This window comes from Melospiza georgiana, chromosome 1, assembly GCF_028018845.1.
Source record: "Melospiza georgiana isolate bMelGeo1 chromosome 1, bMelGeo1.pri, whole genome shotgun sequence".
Taxonomy (NCBI): Eukaryota; Metazoa; Chordata; class Aves; order Passeriformes; family Passerellidae; genus Melospiza; species Melospiza georgiana.
In genome coordinates, this window is record NC_080430.1 from 146481793 (window position 1) to 146508950 (window position 27158).

A 27158-nucleotide genomic window follows, 5' to 3' on the forward strand; every position below is an offset into this window, starting at 1 on the left:
CCCTGTGCATTGTGCCCGTTCCCTCTTGTACTCGGCACCACCGAGCAGAGCCTGATCCGTGCTCTCAACCCCTCCCTCAGACACTGCTGGACGAGGTTCCCCCTCAGCCGCCTCTTCTGGGGCTGAGCAGCCCCAATTCCCTCAGCCTTCGCCAAGGCGAGAAATGTCCCGGTGCCTTGATTAAACACCTTCCTTTCCCTCCGCTGTTTGTGTGGCGGTGTGTGGCAGTGTGAAGGTGTGTGGCAGTGTGAAGGTGTGTGGCAGTGTCACTATCCCAATGTCGCTGTCCCGGGCCGCGGCCGCCGCTCTTTGTCTGGCTCGCCCCCCGCCCCTGCGCAGTCACGTGCCGGGGGCGGGGCGCGTCGCGCGGCGGTGACGCGCGCGGGGCGCGGGCAGGATGGGGCGGTGAGGGGCGGCCGTGCCGGACAGCCCGCGGCAGCCGCGCCGGGCCCCGAGCGAGCCGAGCGGGCGGTAAGGGCCGGCACCGCGGGGGAAGCGAGGAGGGAATGCGGGGGGAGCGCGGGCGGCGGGGCTCCGGCGGCCCCCGCACCCCGGCCGGGCCTGGCGGGGCGGCGCCCGCGGCTCTGCTCGCGCCGGGCCCCGCCCGCGGCCGGGGGTCCGGCGGGGCCTCCCCGGCTGTGCCGAGCGCTGCGGCCGCGGCCCCGCCGCTCCCGGCCCCGCTCGCCCTTGGCCGCTCTCGGCGCTGGCGGAGCTCGCAGGGGAGCCCCGCTGCGGAACGGGGGCCGGTGCCGCTCCCCCCGCAGTGCGGGGCTGGCAGGCTCCGAGCCCGCATCCCGGCAGTGCCGCTCGGCAAGGGGGCTTGGGCTGGTGCAGGGAGCACCGCGGAATGTGGCGGTGATAGCGACAGTACTTGCACAGAGAGGTTTTTGGTGTTTTTTTTTCCTTTTTGATAGTGACTGAGCTGCAAAATAAAATTAGAAGCCAGCTGTGACTGAAACTCAGTGCTATGAATGCGACTATGAGTGCATAGAAATACTCAAGATGAGGTTTTGTTTATTTTTTGTTTGTGCTCATTTAATCTTACTTGCCCTTTAGGCCATGTTTATCTGTTCTTGATAAGGTAAGTTCTTCTTAGTTTCCCTTTTCTTCACCCGAGGACACAGCACACATGTTAACTATAGGTAAATTAAAATTTTGCGTAAAAATTATGTGAAGGAATTACAGTCTAGTAGAGTTCCAGAGATGAGCACTGTGTTTTTTTCTTATTATTTTTTGAGTTAAGGTTGATGACAGATATTTTTGAAGGGAAAGAAATCTGAATAAAAGTCTGTATGAAGGGGTTTTTACGACTTTTTTTTTTTTTTTTTTTTTTTTTTTTTTTTTTTTTTTTTTTTTGGGCCCTGCCTGTATTTCTGTAAGCTAAGCAGTTAATACAAAGTCAGGATCAAAATTTTGCATCTTTTCACCCTCTGGAATATATTTGCTGTCAATGACACATTTTAAGCAGCATAATGTGTTTTAATGCTACTTTTTTCCTTTCTTCCAAGGTGGCGAAAAAGACAATATCAAGATGAGTAAAAAGCCTCCAAATCGTCCTGGAATCACATTTGAGATTGGTGCTCGTTTGGAGGCACTGGACTATTTGCAAAAATGGTATGGAAGACATTGGGTGGTGTCTGCTGAGAGAGTAATTATTTTGTGTTGTTTGTGTGCTTTGATAATTGATTATAAAAAATAGTGCATCTATTATTTGTCAATTTCCACATGTGAACTTTATGAGTTTCCACCTAAGTCTGATGAAAGTTTTAGCTTTCAGGAAAATATTTTCACTTCAGAAATCTCAAGCTAAACTTTCCTGTGGGTTTGTGTTTGTGCTCTTGGTGACTTGTGCAGCTGTAGGGAGCAAAGAGCCTTTCTGGAGCAGTGTGGAATTCAGTGTCATGGCCGAGGTGATCGGTGTGTCAATGAGGCAAACTTCATGATCAAAGACTTCTTTTGTCTTCATTTGAAGGCATGCAAGGGGAGTTGTTTTGTGTTCACTTGTCACACTTGACAGGTCCACAAAACTGATTCTAAAAAAAAACCAAGCCCACATCCTGAATTGGAGTTCATGGGATAGGCAGATGCAGTTGTGTTTTTATTAAACAGCTGGAGGAATTAAGTGCTTAAAACTGTGACTCCCAACCAGCCAGGCCTATTGTGAATTCAGACTATAAAATGGAAATTGTGGGCACAAGGACTATTGCTGCACAGCATGTGTATTGTGAAAGGAGCTGTTCTGATGAAAAAAGTTGCTAGTAAAAATTTTATTAAAGCAAGTGGGCTAATCTGTTGATGTGTGCTGGCCATGCTAGTTGAGTTTGAAAAGTCCCTGGTTTTGTTAGAGTAGGTGACTGAAGTAGTTGATGCTTCTACTTAGAAGTTTTTTCTTAGCTGCTCTCTGATTTATTAGGGCTGGGAAATGTAGAGGTATGTAGCTGCTTTTCTGTTGCATTCCTGGAGAGTTCAGCATCTTCCTGTCAATATCTGATCCTGGTGACTCCAAGTGATGTGAGAGGGAAGTCTGTGTGTTATTGACATGTCTGCTCCAGTGTTATGTGCTCTGTTTACAAAGTTGGATCAAACTTTTTATTTGTAGAGCTTTGATTTTAATTATAGGGAAAGTGTTTGTCTAATTAATGGACTCTAACGAACTTGGTTTATAGAACTATTCTTGTTCTTACCTGTTGCTGTAGACTGGGTTTTCAGCATACTCAATGGCAGGATAAGGGAAACATCCAAAATAGAGCAATAAAACTTTTTTATAACATATTCTGTGACTAGAGATAGTTGGTTATGTAATCAGATAACAAAAATTAGTATGTAAAAATAGCTTAATAATATATAAAAAAAATATTACTGAGTATCCAGTGTATGTTTGTGTCAGACCTGCCCAGCTTTTTCCAGGAAAGGGTTGCATGTCAGTGCTGGAGTTCTTGTCTAGGTTTGGATTGTCAGGCATGGCCATGTCACAAGCTCTGCAGCTGAGTTGCTGGGTGTTTTCAGGAAGAATAGAATTTATCCTGAACTTTCCAGGATTTGATTTATTATCTGTACACCAGGTAGACCCAGGTCAAGTTTAAATACCTGTAAACTTTTGTGCTGCCATATACAGAAGAAAGTTAATATCAAAATTCAGCAGTTACAGCAACAATGAAAACTGGACTGCATTTCAAGTGAACTAGTAATACAAAATGAACTAATAATACAAACCCAAATATCTTGTGACAGAAAATCCACTGTTGTGCTATTATTAGGGTGTCAGGGGTTGTAATGATAGTCTATGGGATTTTTTTTTAGTTGGCTTTCTGTTGCATAAGGGAGTGGTGGATGTTTTTAAAATTCTTGCTATATATAATCTGTATGCATTCTGCTCATTTGCATGCAGAAATACATACTTCAAAGAAAATAAACTTGCTGAACTTACATGAAATCTCTTTATTATTTTTTAACAAAAGCCAAATTGAAGAGCATTGCTATTGCTTAGCTCAGTCTTTCTGCAAGTGACAAATTGAGCATACTTGCTGAGAAGTAGTCTTTAAAAAGGTTTTAATTTTTTTCTCCATTTTTCTGAAAGCTTGCTGTCATCTGATGGTCATGACTAGTTAAAATGTTAATCAAGAAAGGCTTCTAGAAGCTGTAAGAAGAAATACAATAAAATATGTTTTTGTTTTTTGAGGTACTTTTGCAGGTCTTTAATTTTCACCTGTGTAGTAGTTGCTGAAATTGAACTCCTGGCATCTGGTGTTTCATTTGTGTTCTGTAAACTTCTGAGATGTCATCAATGTACCTTAACTACTTATTGCTTTAAAGCCCTGTACTTTTAAATGAAGTTTTTGCAGAGGGTGTTTGGATCACTGGTGTCATTTGTCATGTACTGTGACAGAGTAGAAGAAAGCCTGGTCAAACTGGTCAGCAAAGACAAGACGGGCTGTCAATGAGCATGTTTAGTTTTGCTGTATTGCTCCTTTATCAAGCACAGCAGTTATGCTGGTGCAGGGGATCATCTTGCATAAAGAACTTGTACCACTTGTTCCATTTAAATCCACTGAAGCAAACCATGAAGTGCAGCTCTAATCAAAACTGATCATCTGTCAGCAGATAATAAATGAGATGGCATTGAAAATTACAAAATAGAAATTTATTAAGTATGTGGAATGATCAGGGGCTGGAAGAGTGTATGAGCTATGAAGAGAGAGTGAGGAAATGACTTCTTCAGCTTGGAGAAGGCTTCAGAAATCCCACTGTCAGCTTTCCAATACCTACAGGGCTGTCATCAACCAGCCTTAGCCAAACCCTCCAGGTAGTTAGAGAACAAAACAACCAAGACACCAGGCACAAACTGAAATGAGATATTCAGACTAGGTTCAAGGAGAATCTTTTTCCTGTTGGGACAGTCAAGCAGTGGATCAGGTTGCCTGAAGTTTGTGGAGTGTCCAGCATGGGAGTTTTTCAGGACTGGGATGGATAAGACACTGGAAAACCTGGCCTGTTGCCATAGCTGACCCTGCTTTGAGTGGGTGGTCGGACTGGAGGCTTTCTGAGGTTGCTTTCAGTTTGAATTCTCCTGTGATCTCATACAAAAACTGATACACGTGCATGCACCCTCTACTGCCTCTCTTTGCTGACAGAGCAAGTGAAAGAGCAGTGGAGCTGCCCTTGCCTGCAAGTGCATGTCTGCATGTAAGACAGTTCTTGAGCTGTCAGCTCCCACAAGTAGGACACTGTCCCTGCAAAGCTGATGTATTTAAAGATGCATCTCTTCCTTTTTGTAATATTTTTGTGGGGGTTTTTTGGCTGTAGCTCTCTACTGGTTGTCCTGTAAGCATCAGATACTGATTTGAAAAAACCCTGTTGTTTTTCTGATAGTCTTTATTAATATGCTCAATCTAAACTCTTAAGTTAGGTGATGAAGTACAGATAGATGGCCCTGCTTTCTAGAATGGAAACAGCCCTCTAAATAGGTTAGTTGTTGGAACAACAGTTCTACCTCTTGGTGTATTTGATTGTCTGGATCAATTTCCACCCCTGCTCCAGTATGGAGGAAGTCTTTTCTCTGAAGGACTTTGAGAACTCTTACTTGGTACAGTCCTTGCTTTGGATTTCAGTTGACTGGGTTACCTGGCAGGTGTTTGAAAGGGAAGTGAAGTCTGCTTTATATTTAATACAATATATGTATAATAAATGTGGGGACCTAGAAAGAGGTGTTTGCAGGTTTTGCAGACTCTAGAACACTATTTGTGGGAAGTCAGTATGGAGGGTATTTGGTTTTATATCCTCTATGAGGTAGAAGGAAGCACTTTTTAAACCAAACCAGTGTTGCAAAGGCAGGAATTATAAGTGTTTTTGTAGATTTTGTAGGTACAATCTTGGGCAAATTTAGTAATATTGTATTCTCTTTTACAGTCTGAAATGCCTATTGTCCCATTTCACAAGGCTATTCGCTACTTTTTGGCCACTTTTGAAAGGTTAAAAGGATGATGTAAAAGAAGTGCTGTCTGTGTGGTTGTTAATGTGTGTTGAGTGCAGTGGAAAAAATGTTCAGTGGTTTTTTTTTACACTGTAAAGAAGCGAAGTGGGAAGTTTTCAATTATTTTTTTTTATTGTGTATATGTTAGAACACTGTTGTTGCCTGACCAGGGCTTCATAGTATTCATTTTTAAGCCATATCAAATTCTGAGGCTTTCCAAAAATATTGCATAATTCTAATGGCTTGGAACTGCCAAGATTGGAACCTGAGAATGGAGGGCATGCAATGTGTAAACTGGGCAGGTAAATTCAGCTACCAGCAGTTCTCTTGTTCCCTCTTGGAAAAGCAAGAGCAAACCCCCCTGAAATTTGGATGAAGCTTCACTTGTGATTATTACATGCTCTTTCCAGCTGTTTTTGAAAAAGCACACCCAAAATGTGCAGAATATTGTTTCTTCCCATAAAAGAAACTCCTTGATTATTGAATTTCAGTGTGCTGGCCTGAGTCTTTTTTTTTTTTCTTTTTTTTGAAAAGTGAAGACTTGCCTCAAATTTTAGAGTGTGTTTTTCTGGTTTGTGCTGATGAAGTGTTGTGAGATCCAGCTGTATATCAGTTTCATTGTGATGACTTAATGTGGCTTAGTTGCTGGGGGAATTAACCTGACTAGAAAGTTGTTTTGGCCTTTAGATATTATTATTCTTTGGTACTGTAAAGAATGATATTTGTGTCTCCCTTTGCAGTATTTCTTCAAATGCTTAATTGTAACTTTGTGATGGAAAGAACTTCCATATACAAGTTCTGAAGTCTGAGAAATGTAATCATCTTAATATTAATATTTTTAATTCATGAAATTGATTCTTTTCAGTAAAAATACAAAATCACCAGGAAGATCTTTTTGTGCAGGGGATAATTTACAAGAGTAAGTTCTGCAGTACATATGTTCTGGTCTTTTCCACTGTGGGATCAGTATTGTGAAATATTACTGTTTGTGCATATTTGTGGCACAATGTGTGGCTAAGTTTAGTGGATATTGAAGATAATAGTTTGTTGCTAAATACAGAGTTGTGTTTGGCTTACCTAATAACCAGTTGCATATGGCTTGGGCAGTTCCATCTCTAAGGACATATCATGGATTTTTAGAAAGATGGTGGTAGCAGAAATCATATTTAGCAAAGAGAAATTACCCTGTAAATACCTTGAGCTTCTTGTCTCATCTAAAGTGATCTCTAATGAGAATTAACATTTTGCATCTCTTCTTTTATTAACTGATGCTAACTTTTTATCTTTTGATTTTGTATATATATTAATGTCTTGATTCTTGGCTTGCTGAGTTTTCCTTATAATTATCTTAATTTAAAATTATTTGTCTCTAAAGTGTGCTCTGCATTTTACTTTCCCCTCTGATGTGGTTTGCTCTTTCCATGTCAGTGCTGGATTTTCCCATTTTGTCCCTCCTGTTGTTGTCTCACAGCGTGCTTGGAGTGTTGCCTTGGCTGCTCCTGACCGGAGGAAGCTCCTGGCCGTAGCAGGGGAGCTGCTGCAGGGATGTGCCATAGTGGGAGCAGAGTGTTTGCATTGGACATGTGTAGGAAAAGGAGAATTCTCTTTCAGCTGCTTGGCCCTGAATTTTGTGAAACAGCCATAGTTTTGCATCACTGGTGGCTGACATGCAATAAACCTAAAATTTTGAACTGTACTGGAAAGGGCAGCACCGTTCTTGGTGCTTGAATTTCTGATGCTGCAAAATGAACTTTCTCTCCTTTGCTTTTCTGGTGGTTTTCCTCCTTTCCCTCTGGTAAATGTCTTCTGTGTCCTCCTTCTGCTTGGAACTCCTTTAGGTTACATTGTTTCTCACACACTTGCTGTTGTAACAGTAACTTAACTTTTTCCTCTGCTTTGCTCCTCTTCCTGCTTATTCTGGTGTTTTAGTGTCAAGTTCTAAGTCTGAAACTGGAACTCTCCAGAATATGAAAAAAACCTAGAAACTTTATAATTAATTTTTTTATAATAAAATTTCTAACTGTAGCAGCATATGGACTTATAAAGAAAGTATAATCAGAGGCAGGGCTTAGGAAAACCATTTCATGGCTGACTTATTTTCTTGAAGCCTTGTTCAGAGTTAAACCAGAATGTTGCTGCTGGGATACTGGTTTGACCCAAGAGTTTTACATTCTGTTTTAGTGCAGTAGATCATCAGTTTCACCTTTCTTGTTAGATTGTTGTTATCAGTCTACTTTAGAGGGGGAAGAGAGGCTGATCTTGTTTCTTTGAAAGATTTGAAAAAGTGATTTGAAAAACATTTTATTAGGGGAGTGGCAAATCAGAGGCTTCAGTTTTAGACTAAGACTTTGTGGGTTTTTTTGGAAGTTCAGCAGGAAAAAGATGGGGTCTTAAAGAATGGATATAAAAATATTTAGTGTTTCTGAAATCTATGGATGAGCGAAATGCAACAAGAGCTTGGTGTGTCTCTGAATTCTGGTGTGAGGGTGAAATGTGGCTGCAGTAGTAACCTGGAAAATCAGAGAGATTTTCTTAATCAGTAGCTCCTGAGATATTTAAATGTTGGGAAGCTGTATACACCACTGCAGTTGAAGAAGTAGCACAGGAGAAAAGAAGGAGCAAATTGAGATTGACATCTTTTGTTTTAAAGTGCAGTCCAGTTAGTAAGAAATAAGGAAATCCTATACTTCTTGATAACTTACATTTTAGTCAGAACTTAGTGTTAGAGACTCCTTTAAGAGCACAATCAGTATTTTGGAGGGATTATATTCAAAATTGATGATGTTGACAGGTTCCCTATGTATGTCAGTTGCCTTTCTAGCTAAAGAATTTGCAGTAGGATTGGAAATTGGTTGCTCAAGCTCTGCTGTTTTACTATTGGCTCACAGTAGTACTTGGTTTGAAAAACAGGTTGTTAAAGGCAGCTGTCCTTTTCCTGTGGTCTTTCTTTTCCATACACATTGTTAACCTTAGAGCAGCCCTAATATAAATGCTGATAAAAATCAGTGATGTAATTAACTTTCTTTATTTTTTAGGAGATTCTGTGCACTTTTGAATCTGTTTCAATACTTCTTTGAAGGGCAGAAGGAGCTGAATTCTGCCTGATTCTAATTTTCAATGTTGTTTATAGATTCTTGAACTAAATGTTATCCAATCATTTCAGTTACTTAGCCTTTCTCAGACTTAGAGATTTTTCAGTACAGAGTGTTAATACAACTTTCTGGAAGATCCTGTAGGCACTATTGTATCTAAACCAAGACAGAAACCTTTGAGACTTAGCAGTTGTGTTTAACACTCAGGTATCCATCTCGAATTGAGAAGATAGATTATGAGGAGGGGAAGATGTTGGTGCATTTTGAGCGCTGGAGCCATCGCTACGATGAGTGGATTTACTGGGACAGCAACAGGCTGAGACCTTTGGAGAGACCAGCTTTGAGGAAAGAGGGGCTGAAGGATGATGAAGAATTTGTTGTAAGTGGTACATTTATTTTGTCTTAGACTTTTGTAAACTGCTCTACTTGTCATTGAATCTCTCTAGCACATAATACTTAATTTTTTGGAAAAAAAATCTAAATTATTTAAATATTAATTGCTAATTTTGTTTAAAATAGGATTTTAAACCTGGAGAAGAAGTCCTAGCACGTTGGACAGACTGTCGATATTACCCTGCAAAGATTGAAGCAATTAATAAAGAGGGTATGTATTGCAATGCTCCATTGGTAAGGCCTGCTTGAAAATGCTGTGCTGTAGATTTAGTCTACTTTAAAAAGTGATATAGCTATAAAGTTTTCCTCTCTGCCCCAATATTAAGTGAAAACGTTTTTATATATCAAATTTAGTAAAATATTTGTCTTTTATCTGTATCAAATTTTAAAACCTCTTTTTTATCTTCTCCTAGAAGACAAAATGCTTTTTAAAATGTTTTTACTGTTTCAATGATCAAAAGCTCCTGTGCACAGTCTGAGGACAATTTTGTGCTATTTTTGATTTGAGTTAATGTTCTATTTAAATTTTCATAATTGTCTTAGTTCTCTTTATGGAAGAAAAACAATGGAAATAGGAAAATAAGGGCACAGATTAAATACTTCACAGTGGTGATATTTCTAATGAACATACAAAATTGACATTTTTACTACAATTTTGAGCAAATGAAGACTTGTATGTGAATTGAATTTTTTCCCTAGAGTGGCACCTTAAATATTACATGATTATTTCAATAAATTATGAGCAGAAGTGACTCAATAGCTTAAACATGCTTGAAATTGCCCAGCTGGACAAGGACTAACAGTTTTAAAGCAGGGTTTCATTGAGTCCATCATTTATGGTTTTTTTACCTCTCTTGATCCTGACTAGTGGTAACACCTGGTTACTCTTGTCATACAAACTAACATGGAAAACATAAAGCTTTCATAGTTACAAAATGTGTTTGTTTTTAACTATTCATAGTGATTCCATCAATCATTTCTAGGAACATTCACAGTGCAATTCTATGATGGTGTCATTCGATGTCTTAAAAGGATGCATATCAAATCTATGCCAGAGGATGCAAAAGGGCAGGTAAGGATGCTTAAAGCAATTGCTTTGTTAGGTTTTGTGTAGTTGTTTGGGTTTTCATTGTTTTGTTTGTTTGTTTTTTTATATCATGAGACAGTAGAAGTGTCAGTAGCACAACTAGATTGAAATTAGTCTTTGTCTAGGCCCTGCACTGCCTTGCTTCACTAGTTTATGGATGGTGCCTCAGAGTGTGCTGCTCAAGTGGCCTTGCCTCACTGAAATGTCTGGCTGCTGGACACTCCATTGCCAACTAATCTCTTCACAAAGCCTTGTCTTACAGAGTTTACAAAACCAGGGACATCCAGTGACTTTTCCCTCTGTTGTCTTTTCAGGAAAAAAGCTTTAGCTTGTCAGCAGTCTGTGCTGCTGATTTTTTTTTTTTTAATTTTATTTATTCCCCACCCTCTGCCCATGTCTTTTCTTTGCCACTATGAGAGCTTTTTGCCCACATGTTCCTACAAACATGACTTTGGGGTTATTCCCTCTGTATCAGAACTTTGGGGCAAGCAGACAGTTAATTATTTCTTGTCTCTTATAATGTCCAGTTGCTGTTAAAGAAGAGATGCTGAATGGAAGCTGAGGAAGGCTATGAAGTAGAGGCATGATTTAGTCACTAGGCCTATCTTTATTTGTGAAAGGGAAACATCATTGAAAACTCTTACATGCTTTCAGTGCAAATGCCATTGCATTTATTTTGCATGGTGACTGTGTTTAATATTTAATGAGAAATTACTCCACTGAAACTATTTGAGACAAAATCCATGAAAGCTGGTCTTTGCTCTTAGTTTTCTTCAGAATACTCCTAACTTTGTAGACTTCAAATATATCAGAATTACCATTGTAGCCATCCATATTGTGACCAGGGCACGTGGATAATTGGACTGGCTTGAAAGCATCACCACATCCTGGCCTCCAGGGTAAAGGTAGCTGTATGGTAGGGTTGATCCACTATGCAAGGGACACTGGAACTTAGTGCAGACACCACTGCATTATTTAAAAGATGTTTCCTGAAGGACATTAAGCTGAAATCTATAGTCACACTAACCCTGGCTTCTTGCTGCAGTCTTACAGTAACTCTGTAGAACCACTGTGTAATATTTCAAGGAATACTGTCAGTATGGCAGTAACTTAGGAAGCTTGAGTGTTCCTTTTTCCTTACAAAAAGCAAAACTTGGGTAATGTGATTGTGACCAAAAAGAAATAAGCCTTTTGTGGCAGTGGAAAGAACTCCCTGATTCTGTCCTGTGCTTTTCCTAGGGAGCAATGTTGTGTCTAATCTTGAGTTACTACTCCTTAGGCCACAGGCAATCTCAGCTTTAAAAAAAAAAAAAGTAAATCCATTACTTCACAGCCATTATGTTGTCCAGACTTTGGTGGCAGTCCAGCTCATCTGTTATTTCTAATTTTTCTCAGTAGTTGAGAGTTATGGTGCCACTTATGCATCTCGGGGGTTGAATGTAGGCTGCTTCAATGAAATCTTGAGAAGGAATTGGGGGCACAAATTTACACTTTGAGATGGATTTAGAATTTTAAGTTGTCTGGATACAAGAACACCTCCAACTCTGCTTTCTGTAATGCTTATTGATACTAGTTGTAGCATTTAATCCTGCAAAACAAGAAATAAGCATCAAAATCTCTAGCTTTCAAAGGCAAGATATAATTTTTCTTGCAACTTCTTTTGCATATAATGCAATGGAAAAATGTTCATTTTTTAAAGTGTTTTTATGTTATTTCAGAATAAAAACATGATCTAAGATTTGGTTGAAAATCAATTATCTGAGGCTGAGCTTTGCTTAAGCCTGAAACTTCCATGGATGTTTTTGTTCTTTTGCATTATGTGTTTTGTAAGAAAATATTTACTAAAATTTATGTATAGGTTACAAAAATTGCAAGAGTGTAAACTGATTGGAAAAATTAAATAGAGTTGTCAGATGCAGCAATTCATGCCTCATTTAAACTTATAACTTGTATTTTCTGCATATCCAAACTAAAATATACATTTCCAGAGATGAGTGTAAGCTTAAGAAAGTTCAAGTTCTAGTGCATCAGTAAGTCTAAGAAATTTTAAGATCTTCGTGGAAGGTGTGTGCTAAGCATGCAGAATTCAAATTACTTGAAGGAGATAGAGATTAGTTAATACTTTGATTTGGGCTTAGTGTGACTTGAAGGAAAAGACTGTAGATGCTGTAGCACTCAAATTATTTCTGAGTTGCAGCAGATGTGTGTTTTAATAAAATTCAGCAATGAGGATGGAAAGGCAAAATTTTTAAAGAGTGAAAAATATTTGTCTCAGTGACAATGAGCCTCAGCCTCAATGAGTCTCGAGGCTCAGCTGTGGTTCAGATAAGCACAAATTATTCAAAATCACACAGATCTGTCACTAACATAGTACAGAGAGGGGAAAAAGGGATATTGAGACTGCCCTTGTGAGAGCACATATGAAGTGTTTGGATAACTTACTTTTTCTGTTTCATGTTTTTTGTTTTATCTTCGATGTAATCAGGCGCGCGAGAGGGAGCAGATAGCGCCGGAGCTGAGATTAGTGACGGAAATCGAACCAAAAGAAGTGAGTTTTGAGGAGGGATTTGAAGGAGAGGGAGGGGACTTGGCACACAGGAAGAGGAAGCTGAGGAAAAAGCATGGATTTGCGAATGGGCCAGAGGAAAAAAGAAGATGTGACAGGAGACAATGTGAGCCGAGATGTAGGTGGGGCAGACTGTAGAATTGAAAGGTGAGGGTAAGGAATCCAGGCTTGATGTGGAATCAGCCAGTCTATAGATTCATGTTTTATGTATGTGAATGTATGAACGTGTGGGAGTTGGAAGTTATGGTGTGACAGAAGAGGAAAAAGCAGCTGAATCTTTAGTACTGTGGAGAAGCAAAAAGGTGGTGGTTGTAGGCAGGTGGAGGGAGAGCGATGGATGTGTGAATTCTGCTGCTGACGCAAGGGTTGGATTTTGGAAATTCTTCTGGTTTTGCCTTCCCACTCTTGCAGGATTATGGTTACACAAGGAATATTTTAAAATGCAAGTTTTTTAGCCAATTGATGTGTAAGGCTGTTAAGTAATTTCTGCTTATGTATTTCTTGATCGTGCAGTTTCCTGTGTTTTGATTTAGTGACTCTAATTAGCATAATGACAGTTTTCCTCAGTAGTCATAAAGTAATGCTTTGTTTTCTAACTGCTGTGGGTCATTACTATTCTCCTGTCAATTTTCTCAGCTTACTGGAAAGCTGAATTTTAGTAAGAAAGAAAAAGAAGGAAATACACATTTTGGATGTATTTTATGTTATATTTTTTTTAAAGTTACATATGTAAATGAGAAGCTCACTGAGGTGAGGTACTGAGGGAAGTGGGATATCAGGCTGGATGATGCAGAGTAGCTGGTTCAGTTACACAACTACTTCCAATAGAGAGACAATGTCAGGAAATGAAAGAAAAGTAGGGAAAACTTCTCTTAGAAGGATTTTGCTTTTACTCTGTTAATTTCAAATGTGTTCATATTTGGGTCCTTGGCTTTGTATGATCTGGGAAATTGTCCTACTGTTAAAATTTCTAGCTAGTTTCTGCGATATCTATGATATTTTGTGTCCTGCTATTATGGTTGATAGAATAGATAACATACTATTAGCCTGAGGAAGATTTCAGAATTTATCATGCTTTGGGATCCCACTATTATTCTTCTATTGTTTTGTTAATTTCTTGGTAAAAATTCTGAAAAAGACACAAATGTATCATTTTGAAGGAGGAATTCCTGTGCTCTACAAAAGAAAAATAGTCACCTTACCATTTTAGGTGTCAAATAATTCTCACATGTCAGGAGCTGTGCTGCTGAGCACTCGGCAGTATTCAAGGTTAAAAAGCAGGCATTAACTGTGTCACTTTAGTGCCTGTATGTTTACTCCAGAGCCAAAACAAAAATGGACCCACAGAGTTTCTGAACAATTCAGGATCACAAAATTGTTTTAAGTTGAAAGGAATCTCTTGTCATAATCTCGTCCATCCCAACTACTTAAGGTTTTCTTCACTGAGTTTAAATTTACATGTTAATCTTGGAAAAAAGTATAACTGTCACCATAATGAATGTGTCTCTTCTCTGGTTTCTGAGTGTTCCACCTTTGTTTGCTTCATTGTTATGTGTCCTGCTACTGTAAGCTCCATGTTGTAAGAACAGTATCCAAACAGTGAAATGAAATAAAAAGAAAACCACAAAACTCCTTTCCGTGTGGCACCAGCTGCACTTAGACCAGGATGCTTGGTTCAGTATTGTCTTTTGAAGCTTGGTATCTTCTCAAAGCTTGTGATTCCAGGGTGCTTAGCTTGACTGAAAATTAGAGTGCTCTTTAGAAGCTGTTTTCATGCAAGCTGCACTGCTTCCCCTTCCCACTTTTATCATAAGATCTCATCTCCCGCCATGTTACTGACCTCTTCATCCTTTAGCCAGGGTACAGTGTAAGACTTCTACTCTCAGGTCTCCTAATTCCTCACCACCACAAATAGCTCAATCTTTTCTTTGTCCTGCTGGACGGGCAAGGCCCTGGATGGACTAGAGCTGGTAGGTGTGCTCATTTTGGCTGCCCAAAAGAGAGGTTTGTGTGCTTTGACTGGCTATGCAGCTGGCACTTAGACACGCTCCTTTGTGCTGGCATGTCACCAAGTGGCCTCAGTAGTTGCCTGTTGTGTGAGCATTACCAAAGTGCTTCCAAACTTTGCTGCTGGCTAAAAAAGTGTTGAGTGTCTGCATCTTGCACTGACAGTGTGGACATGGAACACTTTATCTTAGAGGAATCAAAACTGTTGCTGTTTTGAATTACTTAAGTTGGTGCAAAGAAGAAGCATAACCCATGTAAAGCAGTGATCTAAAAGTATTGAACTATGGAAAAGGAAAAGCATATGCAAGGAGAATTAACTCTGTATTGGTGTTATGATTTCCTCATATATCAAAGAAGGCAAAGAAACCCTCAACAGAACAGAAACTTGAAAGGTTTATAATATGTAATGAGTGGTGAAAAGGTTGCATTGGAACAAGATCTGTAAAATCAAGCTACTTTAGGTATCTTGTATGATGACAGACCAACAAGGAGATATTCCAGAATAAAATAGTCTGTTTGCAGTTGGAAAAAAAAAAGTACTATTTGTAAAGCACTCATGGGTAACTAGACAAAATGCTTTTTTCATATTTTTTTGTGTGTGGTATACTTGTAATTCAGAGCACTCAGATGCTTTACTCTGACTGGTTGATCATTTCTGCTGCCTTCTGTATTGCACATAACTTCTCCAGGGAAGAATTTTGTACCTCAGTGTTATAGAAAGTTCAAAAAAATAGTTCAGTCAAAAGGATCAAGTTACAATTTTGGCAGTCAGATTGAACCCTGACATTCAGGAGACATAAGGCTGGAGTCTCATTGCTCTAAACTAGTGGAAAGAGCTTGGCTCAGCCTAGGAAGTTCTCTCTATTGCCTTGTGGGGTGGCTTGACTTGGTCTAAATGTCAAAAAGTAGATTAGAGTGGGACGTATTGTTCACCCCTTGAATGTTTCTGTATGGTACAAATAAGCAATTATGCAAAATGACACATAATTACCTTAAATATAGATGGTGAAATTCAGTTATATTATAGAGTACTTTATTGAAGTTAGTGAGTGAAACCTGTAATATGTAATACAAAAAGAGTAAAAGTGTCTGTAGTTGCTCTGGAAACAAAGGTGTAATGAGCTAGGAGTTATCTCTGGTTTATAAGTTTAGTTCAGGAGGAATTCCATGCAGCTGGGCTCTGCTTTGAGGCAGTTGTAGCTTTGCATAATAGGTCAACAAGTATGGAATTGTGTGTTTCAGAGCCAGAAGGGTAAGAAAAATGTCAGTCTTCTGGGCCTGGGAGCTCCTGGGTTTCTAAAGCAATGACATAAAAAATAATTTAACAGGGAATGTGTACAGCCAGATTTCTAAATACAGTGGTTTTTTGGAAGATTTTTTTTCCTTTTTATCCGCATGACATACTGATAATGCTTCAAGTTTATTTGGAAATTTGGGAAGGTCAGTTTTACCACACTTTGAGTAGTAACCATAAAAATAAATTGAATTTCCTTTGAATATTTCTAAATAAAGTTCTCTGGGTTTACAAGTATTTTCTGTTTGAGTTTTAGGCACTTTATAATACTTACTCACCATTTTTTCCTTTTTGGAGGATTGGATAGCTTTGGTCAAAGCTGCTGCTGCTGCAGCAGCCAAGAACAAAGCAGGAAGTAAACCTAGAACCAGTGCAAACAGCAATAAAGATAAAGAGGACAGAAAATGGCTAAAAGTCCCTTCAAAAAAGGAAGAAACCTCAACCTCTACAATCATGCAGGAAGTCCAAAAAAAGGAAGAGGAGCCTACATCTAGTGACACATTTGGTAAAAGCGCATTCTATAAACACAAAATTGGTTTTTCTGTAGTGTTGAACTCCTGTTGCTAATTTTGCAGTTAAGTAATAACCAATATTTTTAGGGGAAAATGTCACATTTGCTGTTATGGTAATCTTCTGATACATAATGGTAATTGGTTCAGAAACTATATTTATCAGATAAATGTAGTTCAGTCAGCATTTACTGCTTGTGCTAAACTTCTAACTAACTTCACCAAGAGTAGAACATAGCTTTTTATTAATGATTTCATTGTACAATTTGGTTGATGTTCCTGGATCTTCACTTCCCTGTGAGATAATCCCTTATCTTGTTTTAAAAAAAAAAACAAAACCGTCCAATACGCATGATACATCCATATTCAGGGTGTTTGAAACTGTATCTGAGTTGATAAGATTTGTTCCTTTAAAGTATTTAGTGCTTATTTCTCATAACATTCAGAAAAAGTAGAAATTTTTCGATAATTGCCATTTATTGCTTAAATATGTAATTCCAGATCTTCAGAATGTATCATTTTCCTTTTTCATAAACATTTGAAGTTTCTTTACTACCATATTCTATTAGCAGTTCTGAAATATTCAAGTATTTTGGGTGTTATGCATTTATGAAATGTGAGTTAATGAGGTTTTTCTTGTGTTTAGAAGTAGGATTTCCTGTAGTGGATGTCCCAAAGATGGCCTTTGTGCAGGCAGAGAGCACGTTATCACACAAGAGGAAAAGTAATCTAGGCAACTCATTTCAGGCAAAGAGAGCTCGCCTAAACAAGATCACTGGTAAAAGACTTTTTTTGTTGTTGGCTTTGTTCCTTTTTCATGTAGTGAAATATTCATGCTTGTAAAGAAGGTGCTGAAGGGGATTGCATAAAGCACATTCATGAGGCAGATGGTCACTGCAGTCACTACTTGTTTAGAATTTTAAAGGAATTCATAATGGTAAAATCTACCTGGTTCATAAATTGGTCACAGACTGTACTTGGTCTTTTTAGGTTTTTAGTATAGTAACCATCCTGAATTGATTAATTTCTTGAGCATATTTTACCTCTAGCTATACAGTTTTCTTCATTATTGGGTGATATGGGTTTATACAACTTCTTAAGAATGTCATGAATTGCATACTACTGTAAATTAAAGCTAGGGTTAGCTGTGGAGAAGCAGAAATATTTTTTCCCCAAAGTGAAATTGTTGCTAAAAAGTTTTTCATTTAGAAATAAACATCCCTACAAATTGAAGCTATAAAGATCTGATTTTTTTTTTCAGTGTCTAAGCATTCATTCTCTATCTGTATTGCTCAAAGATATTAATGGAAAACAGGAATGTTACTACAGAATACATTGTCTAGAACAGGAAATCAAATAATTTGTCTTATCTTTAAAAGCTGAGAACTGCATTTATTCCAGAATTTAATAGAAATTTACTTACCTGTGAAAAAATTATTTCAATTTATGGTCCTCCAAATAAGAAAGTTGTGTTGCTGCCTTTGGTCCTGTCAGTCTTTAGGACAAAGTCTTATGTTTGTATCTGTGCTGGCAAAGTATCAGATGCATTTCAAAAGTTGGGTTGAAGAAAGTTGTGAAGTGTCTGCCTTTACAGAGGAGCCCTTGGACACACTCTAAGATAGAAATTCCTTCCACTCATTATTCTAGTCAATAGTATTTCATGTGAAGGCTGGTAAACTTTTCTGTGCTACAAATGAGAGGGGCTTTTTTGTTGGGTTTTTTTTTGGAACTGGATAAAAATTCTTACTTGTTTCTGTAAAACAAAAATAACCTAATTTACTAAACTGCATAGTGAGAGTTTTTTCATACTTGTTTTGGCTTATCCAGCCTTTCATTGGTCTGCAGTGGAGGATGTTTAGTCAGTCTTCTTATGAGAATGGTTCTGTTTCAGTCTCTCAATCAGTAAAAATAAAATGCTATAAATCACAGAATGGTTTGTGTTGGAAGGGACCTTAAAGTTCACCTACTTCAAACCTTGCTGCCATAAGCAGGGACACCTTCCACTAGATCTGATTGTTCAAAGCCCCATCCAGCCTGGCCTTGAACACTTCCAAGGATTGGGCATCCACAGCTTCTCGGGCAATCTGTGCCTCACCACCCTCTTAGGAATGAATTTCCTCCTCCTGTCTAATCTAAATTTACTCTCTTCAGGTTTGAATCTATTCCCTTCCCATCACAACCTGCCCCTCTAAATTAATGCCCTCCTTCAGCTCTCTTTAGACCTTCTTTAGGCACTGGTCTGTAAGGTCTCCCTGGAGCCTTCTCCAAGCTGTACAATTCCAATTCCTCAGCCTTTTCTCACAGGAGAGGTGCTGCAGCCCTCTGACCACCGCTGGGTCCCTCCCCTGGACTCACCCCAGCAGGTCCATGTCCTTCCTGTGCAGGGACCCCCGAGCTGGACACAGCAGGGCAGGTGGGGCAGAATCACCTCTCTCATCCTGCTGCCCACAGTGATTTTGATGCAGCCCAGAAGAGTGTTGGCAGCTCATGTCCAGCTTTTCATCCAAAAAAGGATGAAAAGGATCTGTTCCTTTTGTACAAAGGAAGCATTATTTAGAAGAACCCATCTTCTCCCTCCAGGATTGTTATTCCTGGAGGGCTCCTTCTTTGGTTCCAGGTTTTGTTAATGGATGTCAAATTTATCAGCCCCATTTCTCTTTCCTTTCCCATGCTACATACATTTTCAGTTAAGTTTCAATTTAATTGCTGCTATGAGCAGTAGTAGTAGAAGATGTAGAGACTGGAGATGGATATTGATGGAGCCCTGTTAATTTCTTTCCAATAGCAGTTAGTAGCAATAGATACCAAAACCAGCTGAAAAACCTTTACCTTTAGAAATTATATTTGCCTGTGCTTGTGGTTAGATTACCTCAGGAGCATTATGAGAATCATACCAGTGACACAGGTTCATGCAAACTCAACATGATTTTGAAACCATTGACTCTGTTACCATTTTAAAAAGTGTGTCTGTCTCCACAAGACATACTTGGCTAGCAGAGGATGTGTTACCTTTCAGTGAAAATGTATTAATCCTTTAGCTGCAAGAAGAAATTTGTCTTGCCTTGTAGGTACTTCATGTATCTGTTCTCAAATTAACACATTTCTGCAGTTCATACCATAGTAAGTCATTTATACCAGTACATTTTGAAAATGTGGCTGCTAATCCTTGTCACGCTTATTTCCTATGCATTAAATGCTTGTATATACAATGTATATCAGTGTACACTTGAATTGTAACATTTTTGTCTCCAGCACCAGAAGCTTTTAGATTTGAGGGAAGACTGGGAATAATGCTGGTGTACCCATTGGAGTGACTACAAAATAATAAAAGAATTGTAGCTGTTAGGAAAACATATACCAGGATTTTATGGCTGTATTGGGGAAATAGTGCAAAACACTATTGCAGGAGGCTGTGTGAAGGGAACTGTTCCCTGGATTTCAGTATTTGATGGAGAAGGGTCTTCTTGTCTGCCACAAGGCCCACGGCTGCATCAGGTGTTCCCTGCTCACCATTCAACAAAACAAAGTTCCTTCCTTTGCCCTTTCTTTTGCTGCTAGCACTGGTAGCAGTTGCATTTCCCAGAGGTGAAGAACATCCCCTGCTAAGCACATATTAATGTCATCTTCCAATCAGTTTTTCCCCTGTTGGAATGTTTGCTTCCATGTCTTCTGGCATGTTGGTACCTAAAACCAGATATAACTACAGTGAGTTTGTAGAACAAAACATTCCTGGTTCACTGTGCCACTCCCTGCTTTTGCTTTCTTAGGTGCTCTTACAGAGAGGGTGGTGAGCCTGTAGTCCTGGTTTGCAGTAGTTGTTAAGATGCTTTGTGCTACAAGCATGGTGCCTGGTTAGAAAAATACTTCATGGTGTAAAGAAAAAGGAAGTCATAAGGATTATATAGTGACAGATCTGACTCTGGATTGATTTACTAGCTTGAATTTCTGAGCAGAGATTATCTAGCCAAAACTAAAAATCAGAGAATCTGAGAATCACAGAATGGTCTGGGTTGGAAGTGAACCTAAAGGTCATCTAATTCAACATTATCCCCTAGACCAGCTTTCCCTAAGCCCCATCCAGACTGGCCTTGAACTCCCCTAGGGATGGGGCACTCTTCTCTGGGCAGCCTGTGCCTTACAGGACCACAAATGCTTCTCATAAACTGTAGCTTGTTTTACCTTTGTATTTAAAACTCAACTTCACTTTGAAAATGATTTTACACTTTTTTGATATAAATGCATGATTGCAAAGACAAAGAACACTGCAATTTTTGCAACTTGATTTAAATGTGAATTTAAGCCCATAAAACCTGAATCTTGTATGTAGTCTAATGTAGACTTGAAATCTTACCTGATAATTTATCATTTTTATCTAATAGGACTTAATTTCATTTTAATCTAATAGGACTGAGTTTCTGCTTTTCAGTCACCTAGACTAAAGCATAGCTTAATCTAACATAAGTAGTAAATGAGATAAACCACTTGGTGTTTATTGTTGAATACTGCAATTTTTTTGTTTTATTTTAATGTCTGGAACAGTTCCTGAAAACCCAGGCTTCACTAATTTAAAATACCTTGGTTATTTTTGAACCTTAAATTAATTTTAGCCATATCTAATTTTTATGGAATGCAATAGCAATTCCCTCTGAATTTGTCAAGTTAATGTTGAGGATTAGAACTCCTCACTCCTAATATTGACATTCCTAGAGATTATAATAGAAATTTTTATTCACATTTGTTTTTTAGGTTTTATCAGTTCTGTATTTTCTTAAAGGTGTAGAGTTCTGTCCCTGCGTTGTTAGGCAATGAAAGTTACTGTGTGAGGTACAACTGAAGCTATTGCCATATTTCACTGACAGAAAGCTTTCTTATATTTGTATTCCCCTTGTGTATCAAGATTTTTTGCAGTAGTGATATGTTACATAAGTTGGTGACTGAAGTTACATACTCTATCTAATATTTGCTCCCAATATGGTCATCTTGTTGAGGTAATTTGGGAGCTCTTTGTTTGGAAATTAAATCCCTGGTTGTATTATGTCTTAGAAAGGTTTGTATGTGTTATAATTAAGAAGTGGTAATACAAATTCTGATGTGACTTTCTCAAAGACTGGAAAGGGGAGAGAGAAAAGTTTTTTAAATAATTCTGATTTCAAAAATAACTTCTGTATCATTTGTTTGGTTTTAAAGCTCAGGTGCTTGGGCCTTGGAAAAATGGCGACGCTTCATATTAGAATTGATAATTTGATTTTCTTCTTGTCAGTAAATATGCCAAAGAAATGCTTCCTATGTAAGCATGCCATTGTTGGGATGTCCTTTAAACTTTTTATTTCTTCTAATTCAAAGTGATCAGCTTTGTGTGGAGCCATTTCAGAAAAGCTCATGTTGTAGATTTGTGCAGTTCATATTTCTTGTCTCAGTATTTTACTTCTTTCTCTAGGAATTCTTGTTGCAAGGTACTTCTAACTAAAGATATCTGCACCTTTTCTCCTAAGGTTTATTGGCATCCAAAGCTGTTGTTGCAGATGGTGCTGAAAAAAAGGAAGGCAACAAAGAAACAGCTCCAGTCCTGGAGCAGGTATGAAATGGTAGAGTTTGATTCTTTTGCAAAGTTCCCACTGGAGTGTGCCATGGAGATATAGTACCTACAACATAAAAATTTTCCCCTTCAGATATAACAGGGAACTGAAAATTTATCTTATGTTTACATTTCTGGCAGAGCCAGAAGTATGGAATTTAATTGTCTCTAAACACAGTGTTAACTTGAATTTCAATAATGAGCTTTTGTGTTAGAAAACTAACAGAAAACAAAATAAAGTCTCCGTGCAACAAATACGAGGAGACCAGTGTCCCAAGGTCCAGTTTTATAGCTGGAATGATGACTGGCTTAGAAACAGGCCCTTACACAAATTTGATTTGTGTTTGAAACAGGGTTTTTGACATCACTTAGAACTTCTTTTAAAAGAAGTTTCTTTTATATTGTAAGAATTTGGTGTTGTAGGCTTGTATGTGTTTTATGAACTGCTCAATGAGCCATACATTTTGCAAGAGTGTGTATTTTAATAAATACAAAAAAGAAACTTTTAAATAATGTTAAGGGTCTGATTTTTAAACCTGCTTATTGGCAGGATCTGAAGGCTGCCATTTTGTCTTTGGCTTATTGCACTGTGTTCAGGCATTGCTTGACTCCGAGTTGTGCATTATCTTGCATTTTAAAAGGGCTGAATGCCTGAGCATGGTAAAGCAAGCTAAGGATGAACAGTAGTCTTGATTCAGGACATCTTTGTTTTTCAATTATTTAAATCAGAGCCTTAATGTATCTTTAATACAGCTTTTTTGTATGCATTTTCATTCTTTAACAGCAGCATTTGAGCAAAGTAGCCTTGCTGCCTGCAATTCTTTGATGAGCACTTCTGTTCTTTAGCCCCGGCACACTCTATGAACAGTCCCTACCCCAAACCTGATTTGATATTTTGGTTGTACTGGTTCTTTAGAGCTGATATATTAATTGCATTGCTCTGGTTTTTCCATTGATGCTGCATTGGATGAGAGTCAATGGAACCTGATTTCTGTTTTTGATGCTGTCACTGTCAGGGCTGGTGGAGCCGCTGCGGTGCCGATGCATTGACCGATATTTTGCATAAAGGTTTACAGTGTACTGACATGACATTCCATTTCTCAAATTTTTGCATATTAAAGATGCTATGATTTTCTTGCTACTGTGTGTGATATTTTCAATGTGCAAAAAACTGTGAAATGGCTTACAGCATGTTGTTTTTGGGAGAATCATTACAATGTAAATCTTGCCATGCAGAATCCCATTGCGGTGAATGGGACTTTGTGGTTTACATAGACTGTGTATGCAACAGTATAAACTGCAGTGCATATTTACTATAACCTTTTTGTTATTTCTCAGACTTAGTAACTCGGCTGTTCCTGTTTTATTGATCAGCTATAAAAAACAAGATGTCTCTGTCATTGTTTACATGCTAATGGTCTGAAAAACCTCATTTTTTTGGAAATAATAGTTAAGCTCTTTTAAAGAGGCGTCTAAAATCCCAAATTGTCCTATTCTTTTGTGTATAACTAAAACCAGAAACCTCCCAAACATTTAAATGATTGACTGTGGGGAGGATGTTTTTTGAGCTTAAAGCTTTTTTCCCTGAGTTCCTGTGCAAAGTGAAATTAAAATGGCCGAGTTATAACCCTCCCCAAAAGGTTTTCTGATAGTGAAGCTGACATTCCTTAGAGGCTTTGTCTGCTACTGCTATAAAATTGAATGGATAAAGTATCTTGTAGGCTTTTTTAATAATGTAATGCAGAATATGGTAGAAATATTCAGGCCAATAGCCGAAAACTGACTCTGTTGATGCAAGTTTTTGTTTATATTTATACATTTTTAGTTTACAGTTGTCTTAAACCCAAAACCTCAGACAATTAGTTGCAGATACGATAGTTTATTTAATTGTATTAGGGTATGTCATGTTATATTTCCTTTTGACCAAGACCTGAGTAGATGGATAACATTAATTCATTAAGGTTTTTAATGTTAATTTGTCCTGTTAAGAGGTTAAGCACCTTATCAAAATCTTAATTTAATTTTTTTAATCTTGTTTAAATAACTTTGTAATTTGAAAGTAATGGATGCTGTAGTATGTCTTTCACATCTGTGAAGATGAACAATAAAATTGTTTATTTACAAGTTACGACTCTAATTAATTTCTGGTAATACCTCTCATAACCAGCATAGGTATACTGTACAATTCATGGAATATTTTATTTAAATGAATAAACTGCACTTAGTATGTGTGTAATGGAGTTATGCAAGGTAGAACTGATGTCTGCTGAATGGGATGTTTTGCACTGCATCTTTACAGGATACTCCCAGCGAGCCATTCATGTAGCATTCAGGGGCACCCTTTTACAGACATAGAATATGCACTTGTGGGGCTTTATTTTACTTTTTGTTTTGTTTTGTTTTCCTCCATTGGAACATGGAAAGTTCTAGTGGAAAATAAAACTGCAATTTATAACAGATCTCAATAATACCCTCAAATCACCATGTTTCTAGTTTGGATAAAGTAGTGCACACGTTCTACAAGTACCTCTCTGCTTTGTTAGTTATGGTTTTATTAGATGCTACTATTCTGTATGATGTAACTGGGATGAGAAGGGAGACAGGCCTAAGAAATTATATTCAGATTTTGCCTTATTAGGCAAGTTGTAACACATGCACAGTTGTGGTAATGTAGGAAGATCTTCCAGTGAAAAATTTAAAGTGCTAATGTCTGTCAATGCATGCTAATGGTCTAAAAATAGTACTGTTTGTGTTAAGAAGGATGAAAATTGAGAATTTGGAAAGATGTGTTATATGTTGACTTCTTTTTCTTCAAAAACTGTTTTAACTCTTCATCTGCCAGTTTTCCCCTGACAGTTAGCAATCTGTCCAACCCTGTGGTGCTAGAAGCTGTGATTTCTTCATGTTTGCACAAACATAGAATGTGGTGAAATCCAGACTCCCAGCACTGAACGGGTTGTGTGAGAGTGTGCTCAGCATTGGAAATTTCTCATTGTTTCAGACATTCCTTAAAGGAGCATTATCAACTTTTTCAGTTTCTCAAAAATACAAATTCCTTGTTCAATATAGTTTTCCTGAAAAAACTGTGTGGGTTTTTTTGTTTGTTTGTTTGTTTTTTTTGGTTTTTTTTTTTGCCTCTGGTTGGGGAAATGAGTGTGTAGGGAAGATCTTGGCAACTTTATTTAGAGCTGCAATCCTCCTGAGGAAGGATTGTTTGCTCACAGCAGTGCCAGAGTTCAAGGAGTGTCTGGACAACGCTCCCAGTCGTGATTCAGCAGCAGGGCAGCCCTGTGAGGAGCAGGGAGGAGGACTTGAGGATCCTTCTGGGTCCCTTCCAGCCTGAGATGCTCTGTGGTGGTGCATCAGTGTGTGTGTTCTGGCTGGGAACAGATGCTCTCCAGGTTCTGCTTGGAGGCTGCACTTACAGGGGAGGTGAAAGAGAAAACTAAAAATACTTTCTTTCATTTTTAAATTGGGAATAGAGGAAAAATGTTTTATTTTCAGGTATTTCAAATAGTAAGACTTGAATATTCTGAATACTGAAAAAAATTGGTAGTGCTCCTTTAAAAAAAGCAAAATAGAATGTGATGCATTTTAAATAGTTTTCATTTGTACTTAAAATAATGTTGCTTTATTATGTGTTTGAGTACTAAAATTGTTTTTAAAAAGATCAAAATAGAATACAAGAAGTACAACGAAGAAACTGAAATAAAAGTATCAATTTTTTATTATTTATTCAGGAGATTTCACCTAAACCACAAAGTCAGAAAAAAAATGAAGCTGATATTAGCAGTTCTGCCAACATTCAGAAACCTGCACTGTTATCCTCAACTTTGTCTTCAGGAAAGGCTCGCAGCAAGAAATGCAAACAAGAATCTGGAGATTCTTCCGGGTGTATAAAGCCCCCTAAATCACCACTTTCCCCAGAATTAATACAAGTCGAGGATTTGACGCTGGTCTCTCAGCTTCCTTCTGCTGTGATAAATAAAACTAGTGAGCACAGACATTTTAAAAAAAATTCCGTAACTACTTCTAAGAGATATACAGAAATTTTCTTTGGTTGTAAATGGCTATTGCTTTTAAAAATGAATCTGCTTTAAATAAAATGTCCAAGTGGGAGAATTAGGGGTAGCTCACTATTTAAAAGTCAAGTCACATAATAAGGCATTTGAAATATTCTATCAGAAATAATACATTTAAATACTATATTGATATTTATAGAGTCATGGCTTTTAAGGGTTGGCTTTTCCTCTAGCTTAAATCTCCACACTAGTGTTAACAGTGATACAGGAAAAATCAAACCTCCCTTCTGAAAAGGGCCTGATTCATTAAAAAGAAAAGACGTACACTTTGGTGTGGACCTTTCCTCCTCTGAGAACCTTCACCTTCAGCAGGCTGATGTTCTGTACCTCTTGGCTGTGGCATTCGTCACCTTATGTGATATTTCCTCCAAACATGATGTGAAAGAGAAGATGGGTTCAAGATCTGTGATGGAGAAATGTTAAAAATTGTGTTTCCTTGTCTCAGAAAAATTCCATGGGTGTTCAGCTTCTTAACCTGTGTAACTGATTTGCCAAGCACGAAAATGCTGTTTATCAGAAGAATAGGGAAAGCTTTATGCTGCATGCTTGAATATGCTAATTTTTGTGAATATTAAGGTATTTCTATGATTTTTTTTGAGATTACATTAGATTTTTAGTCTTGCTTAGTGCCAGATTCTTTGCCTAAAGAATATTAAATGCTGAGACCAAAGGTTAACATATATGGAGGTTTCAGTAAGTTAAAAGCTACATTTTTTTTCACTTGAGTATAGAGATTGAGGATGGAAGACTCAGCCTGCATCATGTGTTCCCCTCAACCTTGATTTTGTATTTTCACTTATGAGATAAGTTTCTTTTTAATCTTTGCTCTTAGATAACTTTAAATGAGTGGCAGAGGGAGGAGTGCAAATTCAGCCTTCTTTATTCAGGACACATTGGTAAAAATTGTATTTTGTCCCCACAAAATGTTAACAATCATCTATATTGTAATACGCCTTCCATCCCCACCCCTAGAGCAATGGTAAGTAGCTTTCCTTGAAGCATGCTTTTATTTTGGAATAAGTTGGATTTCTGTATAGCAATATTTTTTAAAAACAGCTAATTTCAAACTTGGTTACTGAGTAG

General features: G+C 38.1%; 1 protein-coding gene across 8 annotated transcripts in view; it reads left to right on the forward strand.

Moving 5' to 3' along the window:
* The first annotated feature begins 397 nt into the window (after window positions 1-397).
* PHF20L1 (PHD finger protein 20 like 1) overlaps window positions 398-27158 on the forward strand; it is a 57092-nt gene continuing 30331 nt past the window's right edge. For 5 of the 8 annotated variants that reach the window (XM_058040352.1, XM_058040369.1, XM_058040377.1 and 2 more), the window contains exons 1-10: window positions 398-471; window positions 1509-1614; window positions 8770-8941; window positions 9082-9166; window positions 9939-10027; window positions 12528-12590; window positions 16207-16414; window positions 17065-17196; window positions 21911-21993; window positions 25734-25986. In XM_058040352.1, the coding sequence (XP_057896335.1) occupies window positions 1532-1614; window positions 8770-8941; window positions 9082-9166; window positions 9939-10027; window positions 12528-12590; window positions 16207-16414; window positions 17065-17196; window positions 21911-21993; window positions 25734-25986 (1168 nt within the window). In that variant the 5' untranslated portion in view covers window positions 398-471; window positions 1509-1531. Of the gene's footprint in view, window positions 472-1508; window positions 1615-8769; window positions 8942-9081; window positions 9167-9938; window positions 10028-12527; window positions 12591-16206; window positions 16415-17064; window positions 17197-21910; window positions 25713-25733; window positions 25987-27158 lie in introns of those variants that run through there. The other 3 variants (XM_058040361.1, XM_058040403.1, XM_058040410.1) reach the window with 2 other exon arrangements.